This window comes from Mandrillus leucophaeus, unplaced genomic scaffold, assembly GCF_000951045.1.
Source record: "Mandrillus leucophaeus isolate KB7577 unplaced genomic scaffold, Mleu.le_1.0 Scaffold599, whole genome shotgun sequence".
In the NCBI taxonomy this organism is placed as follows: domain Eukaryota; kingdom Metazoa; phylum Chordata; class Mammalia; order Primates; family Cercopithecidae; genus Mandrillus; species Mandrillus leucophaeus.
In genome coordinates this window covers 2265704-2275938 of record NW_012106463.1, presented here as the reverse complement: position 1 = coordinate 2275938, position 10235 = coordinate 2265704, and the positions used below count along the sequence as shown (strand labels likewise).

Genomic DNA, 10235 nt, shown 5'->3' with positions numbered 1-10235 from the left:
GGGTGGAAGGGAGGGGAGGGGAGGAGGAAGGCAGGGGAGTGGGGAGGGGAAGAGGAAGGCAGGGAAGAGGAGGGGAGAGAGAGACAGACAGACAGACAGACAGACAGGGAGGGAGGGAGATGGGACTTGAAGATGTAGTAACAAAAATAATCTGGCCGGGCACGGTGGCTCACGCCTGCAATCTCAGCACTTTGGGAGGCCAAGGTGGTAGATCACAAGGTCAGGAGTTCAAGACCAGCCTGGCCAAGATGGTAAAACCCCATCTCTACTAACAATACAAAAACTAGCCAGACATGGTGGCAGGCGCCTGTAATCCCAGCTACTCAGGAGGCTGAGGCAGAGAACTGCTTGAACCCAGTAGGCAGAGGCTGCAGTGAGACAAGATCATGCCACTGCACTCCAGCGTGGGCGACAGAGCGAGACTCCGTCTCAAAAAAATAATAACAATAATCCAAAGTAAAGCATAAAGAGGAAAAAAGGTGAAGTGAGATAATAAAAGTAGATGGGTTTCTCATTAAATCTGGATATTATGTAAGCAATCTTTTGTTATCTGAAGTTAACTAAAACAAACTTTGCCAACTGAAAGTACTACCGAGGATACATAATAGTGCTACAGTAACAAAGGCCACAGGATAAACATGGTATCTTCCTGGGCAGTAATTGTACTAGAAGACCTGGAAAATAATTCCATATTGACATAATTATACTATCAAGTACAGCGTATAATTATACAATTTTTTTTTTTTTTTTTGGAGACAGAGTCTCAATCTGTCACCCAGGCTGGAGAGCAATGGCACGATCTCGGCTCACTGCAAACTCTGCTTCCTGAATTCAAGCGATTCTCCTGTCTCAGCCTCCCAAGTAGCTGGAATTACAAGCACCCACCACCATGCCCAGCTAATTTTTGTATTTTTAGTAGACATGGAATTTCACCATGTTGGTCAGGCTGGTCTCAAACTCCTGAACTCAGGTGATCCACCTGCCTCAGCTGGGATTACAGGTGTGCACCACCATGCCCGGCCAATTATATTATTTTTACTGGTCTTCAAATAAATGTGTGTGTGGCTTTAGCTGTTTTCAGTTTCATCTTCAGAGGGGTATCTATGTAGGTATTCACCTTCCTCTACAGTTGGATTTCTCTATCAGGAACACTTCATAGAAAAGTTTTAAGAAACATGGACTTAAGTAAATATTCAAAAAGTCAAAGAACATCAAATGTTTCACATCCACTCCACCTGCTGAATGACCAATGCTGACTTTTAGATTCAAACCCTAAGGCACTGGAGAAAAGGCATAGAGCTACTAAAGTAAGTTTCACTAACACTTGTTCCCTTAAGAAACCACTAAATTAACACAATGAGTAATCAAGCATCATCTTGTGATAACAGATCAATTTTAATTCTAGCACCTGAAGCTATACAAGGGTATGCTCTATAAACTTCATGGGACTGTTGTACACACTTGATAAAGTGACAACTGTGCAATACCACTTAGCATCTCAAAATCAGGAACATACTATTGAATTGCTTAAACACAATCCACAGAATTAAAAACAAAATCAGATGCCATCCACAGTTATACTAATTATCCATTAAAAGCTTACACTTAATACTTCATATAACAATCAATATCTAGCAGGGAATATTAAAACTGATTTCAGAGTCTCATCCTGTTGTACTCTATTGGGAAGTCTTCTTGAGTAGATATGTGACTGGCCAAAGATGGGTACAACCAAGACCAGACCAGCAAGTAAAAGTTCTACCACAGTTTCTGTAGTTTCCACTTGTTTTTCTTTGTCAGTTAAAAGTGAACAGTGAGAATTAAATACTTATCTTTACATATACACAAGGTATGCTGCGAAAGCATATCTGCATACAAACATATAAAAATACTTGTTAACTAGTTTGATAAGAAAATAATGTATAAAAGTATATAGCAAAAACATTAATCATCTCTGACCCTGGAAAGATCAATTCCATATTTTATATTACATCAAACAAAAACAGTTTGTTTTTTGAATCCCTTATCCAGAAATACTCGAAAAGGAAGACAAACAGAAATTATTCATTTTTACCCTTAGCATGGCTGTGAAAAAGAGTTAAATTAAAAAATCAAGTACACTGAAATGTCTAAGTCTTGAATGAGTCCAAATATCTGACCACGTAGAATATTGTCATCTTCAAGAGTAGGAGTAATAACACAGGTTTTTATGAGCAGTTTTTAATCCATAAATACAATAAGCATTTTGGTATTTTGGCGACCAGAAAACAAAAGTTGTAGTATCAGTAAAGGTCTGAGATGGTTCACTTTTGTAGATTCAATTCAGTGTATTTAAGATTAACAAAGGCTGACAATGAAATGTTTAAAGATAGGCAAAAATTCACATTAAAAAAATCCCTCTATTTCTATTTAGAGTAACAGTAGGCAGTATGATTCCAAAAGTTAAAAATTTCACAACCTGTGGCTTCAGCTTGGCAAACAGCTTAGATTCCAAAACTGATTCATCTCTATTAAAATGTAAGCACTTAAAAAAAGAGCATGTCTGTGTCTATAGACATATATTTTAAAGGAATCAGATAATCTTTGAAGCAGCCTTAGTGTTTCCTTTAAATTTGTCTGGAAATGACCATTGTATTAGCTTCACAGAAAGAACTAGCCAGCTTCTTGGTCTAAGGCTAACATGGTGATCATTTGTCTAAGGCTAGAAAGGTACCAACAAGATGTAAACCGAGGAGAGGAGGAGGAGATGAGGGCTTTTCCTGGCAGTTGGTAGCTAAAACTGAAGGGATTCTAGAAAATGACACAATGGCAGCCTTTCTTGTCTTTTTCTTTCCGTGTTGGTTCTGGTGAAGGAGGACATTCCTGCTCTTGAAATTTCCTGTAAGATAAAAAATTCTGAAATATAATTGCCTTCTTGGTAATCTACTATTACAAACACAGGTTATTTTTTCCACAAGTTCACTTTAAGAGCATATGCTTTTCAATGTTAAACTTCAACGAGGGAACAAAGCATATTATTTCTCTCTTTCCTACCCCCACCAAAAAAGGACACAAATGCGTCAACACCAGCATAAGCAGAGCTGTGAAGTTGCTTTAATGGATGAGTCCTGAATCAGATGAGATACCAGATTCAGTAATCTCTTAAGTTCCCATCCCAATTTGAAATTCCATGACTCTAAGGTATACTTAAGAATAAAGATTCATCATTAGAGTGCAATATAAAATTAACCTTACGAGGTACGCAGGTCTTATCTGTGTTCTGCCATTTATTAAATTCAGTATTAGACAAAGTTAGTTAACCTAGTCTGAGCCTCAGTTTTTTAGAGGGGAATAATAGAAACCTACCTTTCACAGCTGTTGTGAGGATTAAAGATCTTGTGATATTAAAATATATCTAATAGTTCCTGGCACTAAAAACAAAACAAACAAAAAACCTCCTTTACTTCCCCCCTCATTCCTGAATTACCGATGGATAAGGAGACAGCCGAAGAACCAAAACTAAGGACAACATTTCAAAAAGGCAGTCACAATTATTTTAAGAAGGCACTGCCCCATCAGTTGCTTAACACTAAAATGGAACTGGAATGGGAAAAGGGGGCAAAATACATATAACATAAAATTTTCCGTCTTAACCATTTTTAAGTATACAATTTGATGGTATTAAGTATATGCATGTTGTTGTGCAACCATCATCACCATCCATCTCCAGATCTCTTTTTCATCTTATAAAACTGAGACTCTGTACCCATTAAAAAATAATGGGACTGGGATTTTTAACAAACTACTAAAAAAGAAAAAGCTATAACCTTCACTTTTTTTTCCTTCACAGAAAGATAATGCCTGGGCAAGGAGTTAATAAGTAGAAGAGCATCGCTCAGGTCTCAATTTACCTTAGATACAAAATAAATATGAAGCCCAGGCACGGTGGCTCACACTGTAATCCCAGTACTTTGGGAGGCCAAGACAGGTGGAACACGAGGTCAGGAGTTCGAGACCAGCCTGGCCAATATGGTGAAACTCTGTCTCTACCAAAAATACAAAAATTAGCTGGGTGTGGTGGCAGGCACCTGTAATCCCAGCTACTCGGGAGGCTGAGGCAGAGAACTGCTTGAACCCAGGAGGTGGAGGTTGTAACGAGCTGAGATCACACCACTGCACTCCAGCCTGGGAGACAGAGAGAAACTCACTCTCAAAAAAAAAAAAAAAAAAAAAAAAAAAAAAAGGCAGCCCACTTCACATTCCTATCAAACTGTCTAACTAGCAGAGATTCCCAGATCTACAGAGCAAAGTATGAAACAGGGGCCAGGCACCAAGACCCAAAATAATAAATCAAATCCTACTCACTAAAGCAACTTCATCTTTCTCACCCACAAACATATCTAGTAATTCTATCAGACTTCACCCAACACCTTCAGCCTCTTGGAACCCGTTAACACTTTTTAAGCCAACGGGGCCCCCTACGGCATCTAACAGAAAAATTATTTGTTGTGTGGGACATTATACTTCACTTCACATCTTGCAGGATTATTGAATCTCTACTACCTGGCTTACTCTCAGCCTGGGATGAGTTGGGAGCACCGGCTCTGGAATCAGAGTTTTGAATTAAAGCCCCAGTTCTGCCATTTAATACCTAAACTTTGAACAAGCTATTTAACTTCTTTCTCTGTACTCTTGTTTTCTCCTCTGAAAGTGAGGATAAAACAGTGTTTGACTTATTGGGTTATGGTGAGGATTACATATAATAATACATGTAAAACATTTAGCACAGAAGCTGGCAGAGATTACCATGCAAAAGTTAGCTGCTGTCATCACTATCTTCACACTATCACCCCCTTTGGAAGCAGCATTTATTCTTTTCAAAATCCTATATGTACTTTATACTTCATAATTAAATTAGATTTTATATTCTAGAAGTGCCTAGAATATGTACTTAAAAATTTTAATGCACCATGTGCATTAATCCCTAAAAAGAATCACTTCTATATAAAATATCCTTTCTTGCTAAAAACATTTAATATTAATTATTAAAACATGCTTCTAGAATGTGTTTTGCTTACCTGATAACCCGGACAAGTTCATGGAAAGCTTGATCTACATTCATCCTAATTTTTGCTGATGCCTCCATGTATGTTACCTTAAGTTGCCGTGCTAACTGCTGTCCTTCTTCCTGTGTTACCTGAAATTCCAACAGTTATGTTTATGGTACATTATTAACAACTGGATTTGCTCCATCTAATCGTGGCCCCAGATTGTGCTAATAATTCAGCCAGAGGCCAAGTTGTTTTATCATAAGATGAACCAACAGACTTAACAGCTCAAGATAAACTAAAGCCCACCTCTGCAGAACAATGCAGAATATACATGTGATGGAAATACTAGCCTACAACAATATTTCCAACTAGAGATGACACAAAAAGTATTAAATACAACAGTAATACATTCTGGGAATGGCAAGTGTAAGGTGCTATTAAAGTATGCAACTCTGTCAGGGGATCAGGGAAAGTTTCCCTGAGGAAGTGACATTTAAGCCAAGAAGATAACAGAGTATGGATTTGAGGGGTGGAGGGTGGGGGTGTGAAGAAGTATCCCTGACAGAGAAAACTGAATGTGTGAGGCATGAGAGTGAATGGGCTTTCCAAGAACTAACAGAAGTGTCATATAGCTGGAATACAATAAGCAAAGAGAGAAAATGGCAAGAGGTGAGGATGGTGAAAAGTGTAAGCTTCAGAGGCCATAAGGTCTTCTCATCATTTGCATTCCCCAGTACCTGGTACACAGGTGACACTCATCAGTACGCGGGGAGAAATGAATTATGAATGCAATTACAGGCCCTCACAATGCCTTAAATTTTGGAGATCAAGGAAAGGTGGCATTAGCTGATTGATGTATAAAATGGCAGGTCAGAATAAGAAAACATAAATGAATGTAAGTTCCTACATGTTTTCAACGTAAGGATTTGAATAGTGACGTTTACCAAAAATTATTAAATTCTATTATATTTACATTTATATAGTGGGGCTTAAAATTATATTTCTGAAAACAATACCCTTTATTGCTGTTATTATCACAAAACTAAACACTTGATGAAAAAATTAGAAAAACCAAATTGGGGGGAAAAAAATCAAAGAAAATTTAGGAACCTATCAACCACAGAGAACCATGTTCTTTTGGTCATTTTTCAATGAGGCATAATTTTTACACTACAAAAATAGGATCATAATTTTTGTATATCTCATACTCTGGAAGCATTCTGAACTCATTTATCTAGGAGTTCTTTTGTAAATCCCACAGGCCTTTCTAGATAACCATGTCATTTGCTAATAAAGACAGTTTTATTCCTTGCTTTTTGATGTGGGTATCTTCTATTTCCTTTTCCAGCATTAGTGCACTACCTAGAACCTCCAGTACAATGACACAAGTGGTGAGGGGAATACTCTTGACCTATTTTGGATCTTAGAAACAAAGCTAGTTTTTCACCATTAAGTATGCTGTCAGTTATAGAATTTTTTTGTAGATGTCCTTTCTCAGGTTAACAAAGTTCTCCACTACTCCCTTTGTATAAGGTGTTCATCAGGAATGGATGGTGGATTTGCCAAATGTTTTTTCCTCCAACTACTGAGATAATTATATGATTTCCCCTTTTCAGTCTGCTAATATGATTAATTATATTGACTCACTTTCAAATATCAAACTAACAACCCATTCCAGGAATAACCTCTCCTTGAGTGATATATTGCCTTTTTTATATATTGTTAAATTCTATTTAATATTTTATTAAGAATCTTTAGATCTGTGTTCATGAGAGAGATTGGACTGTGGATTTCTTATGTTTTCCTCTGGTTTGGGTTTCTGAGTGCTATGCTGGCTTCACGTAAGTTGGAAAGAATTTTCTCTCCTCTTCAATGTTCTGGAACACTTTGTTTCAGAACAAGTAATATGTCCATTTCATTTAACTTGAATTTATTGGCATAAAGTTGTTTATAGTATTATCTTTCAAACATCTGAAGGATCTGAAGTGAAGATATTGCTCTCATTCCTGATATTGTGTCTTTTCTCTTTTTTATCTGATCGTTCTGGCAAGAATCTTGTCAATTTGATTGATCTTCCAAAAAGCCAGTTTGGGGTTTTTATTTACTTGGTTTTTTTGGTAGAGGTGGGGTCTCACTACGTTACCCAGGATGGTCTTGAACTGCTCTTCTGGGCTCAAGCAATCCTCCCGCCTCAGCCTCCCAAAGTTGGCATTACAGGAATAGCCACCACGCTCCACCAGTTTTTCTTTCCTTTATGGTTTTACTATTTTCCATTTCATTGGTTTTCATTCTCTTATTATTTCCCTTCTACTTACTATGGGTTTTAATTTTCTCTTTCTTCTAATTTCTTAAGAAAGAACCTAAAGGTCACTCAGACCTTTGTTCTAATACAAATATTTAGTGCTACAAATTTCTCTATATATACTTCTTTAGTAGCATGCCACAAATTTTGATTTTGTGTTCTAGTTTTCATTCAGTTCATAATACTCTGTAATTTCCCTTTTCATTTTTTTCTTTGACCCAAGGGTTAGTTGGAATATGTTAATTTCCCAATATTTGGAGATTTCCTAGATACCTGTTACGAATTTCCAAGTGAATTCTACTGTGGTCAGGAACTATACACTGTCTGACTAAAATCCTTTTAAATTTATTGAGGCTTTATGATCCATTCTTATTTCAAAATAAGGTGCATTCTACTGTTGTTGGATAAAGTGTACACTTACTGTCAATTAGGATATGCTGTTTGATATTGCTGCTGAAGTCAACTGTATCCTTATTGATTTTCTTTCTACCTTCCTATCAGTTGAGAGGGGTATTGAAGTCTCTGACTTTAAGTGTGAATTTGTCCATTTCTCCTTGTAGTTCTCAACATCTTGCTTCAAGATTATTGAAGCTATTAGATCACGAATGTTTGGGACTGTTACGTCCTCTTGATGAATTAATCTCTTTATCATTATGAAACACTCTTCTTTATTCCTAGTAAAGTCTTGGCTCTGAAATCTTTGTCTGATATTTATATAGCTACTTTTTATCTTCATGATTGCTAGTCAGGCAATCATGAAGATAACTAAAGTAGCTATATAAATACCTTACTCCATCCTTTTACTTTAACTTTTGTGTCTTCATATTTAAAGTAGATTTCCTGTAGCATCCTGTTTTTTTATTCAATCTAACACATCTGCCTTTTAACTGAGACATTTGCACAATTTACATTTAATGTGCTCACGGATATTGTTGCGTCATCTTGCTATTAGTTTCCTATCCATATCATCTATTCTTTGTTCTAGTTGTCTTCTTTCTCTACCTTCTTTTGCGTTAGCTCAGTTGTTTTTAATGATTACATTTTATCTCCTTTGTTGGTTAATTAACTATATATCTGTTATTTCAGTGGCTGTTTTAGAATTTATGGTATACATTTTTAATTCATGACAGTCTAATTCAAATGATCCTATACCAATTCAAGTATGGTTTAAGAACCTTACAACAAAGCCAGGTGCAGTGGTGTGTGCCTAAAGTCCCAGCTACTTGGGTGGCTGAGGCAGAGGATCACTTGAGCTCAAGAGTTCAAGGCCAGTCTGGGAAACAGTGAGAACTTGTCTCTTAAGGAAAAAACAAACTAGTTAACAACAATGTTTCTCCCTCCTGTTCTTTTTTGTTATTAACTTTTACCTCACAATGTGTTTATTATTTTTGCTTTAAATATTCAGTTATGGTAAGAGTAATTTACATTTATCCACATAATTACCATCTCTGGTACTCTGTATTCATTTGCAGATTCATATTCAGATTTCCATTTGGTATCATTTCCCTTCTGCCTAAAGACATCTTTTCACATTTCTTGTAATGCAGGTCTGCTGATGATGAATTATCCCGCTTTTTATATGTCTGGGAAAAGTCTTTATTTCATCTTCATTTCTGAAATAAATTTTTGGTGGGTATTGAATTCTAGTTGACAGTTTTTGCTATCAGTACTTAAAAGATTCTGCACCACTATCTTCTGGCTTCACTGTTTCCAATGAGATACAATGATTGACTCCTGCCATCCTTCTATTTGTTCTTCCATATGTAATGTGCTCTTTTCCCCCTCTGTCTGGCTATGTTTCAGATTTTTTTCTTTATCACTGATTTCAAGCAATTTCATTATAATATATCTTATGATTTTCTTCACATTTCTTGTGCTCTGGGTTGGTTAAGCTTCTTGGATGTGTGTCTATATTTTTCATCAAATGTGGAAATTTTCATCAATTACTTCTACTGTTAATCCCATCCAGTGCATTTTTCATGTCAGACATAATAGTTTTACTTCTGAAAGTTTAATTTGGATCTTTTTACATCTTTCATGTCTCTAACATGTTTTCTCTAGCTTCTTGATTGTATAAAAAACAGTCAAAATAACTGTTTTAATGTCTCTGTCCACTAATTCTATTATCTTTATCATTTCTGGATCTGTTTCTATTAATTATTTGTTTTCTAATTGTGTGTCATATTTTTCTTGCTTCTTTATATGCCTGGGAATTTCTGAGTAGAATGCTGGAAATTTTACCTACTGGGTATGAGATATTTTGTATTCCTAAACACATTCCTGAGCTTTCTTCCAGGATGTACGTATTTGGAAACATGTTATCCTTTCAGGTCATGCTCTAGGTTTTGTTATAGGGTACCAGAAAGGCATTTAGTTTGGCTAATTTTGCCCCATTACTGGGACAAAACCCTTCTGAGTTATACTATCCAATACTCCAAGAAATATAAGGTTTTCTACTTTGACTGGTTAGAATATGAATTATTCCTGACCCTGTTGAGCTCAAGGTATTGTTCCTTCTAAACTTTTTAGGTAGTTTGTTCTCCCAGTTTAATATTCTATTCCAAAAATTTAGCAGCCTAAATACAGTATCATTAGTTTATTACACCAATATACATATATCCAACACTTCATAACAATTTGTGCCCTGTTGCATTCCAACAGGATAACACGTAGGTTCTACATAGCACTGGTATATCTAAGTTTATCTAACTTTTAAATTTACCTTGTCTCTCTTCAAAATAACGTATGTACCACAAGGCCTATGCATTTGAAATATAAACTGATCAAGTTACCCGAACAATTAACAATAAGGAAGGAAGCCGCGTAAACAGAGAAAGCTTCACAGACGCACCAATTTTAGACAGGACAATTTCTATTTTAGGAAAATTTGACATGGGAAATTC

At 36.2% G+C, this 10235-nt stretch overlaps 1 protein-coding gene across 4 annotated transcripts in view; it reads right to left on the bottom strand.

Moving 5' to 3' along the window:
• Positions 1–1376: 1376 nt before the first annotated feature.
• RRAS2 (related RAS viral (r-ras) oncogene homolog 2) overlaps positions 1377–10235 on the bottom strand; it is a 79147-nt gene continuing 70288 nt past the window's right edge. For all 4 annotated transcript variants that reach the window (XM_011999577.1, XM_011999576.1, XM_011999574.1 and 1 more), the window contains exons 5-6: positions 5058–5176; positions 1377–2878 (exon numbers count right to left, since the gene is read on the bottom strand). In XM_011999577.1, coding sequence (XP_011854967.1) covers positions 2791–2878; positions 5058–5176 — 207 coding nt within the window. In that variant the 3' untranslated portion in view covers positions 1377–2790. The remainder of the gene's footprint in view (positions 2879–5057; positions 5177–10235) is intronic.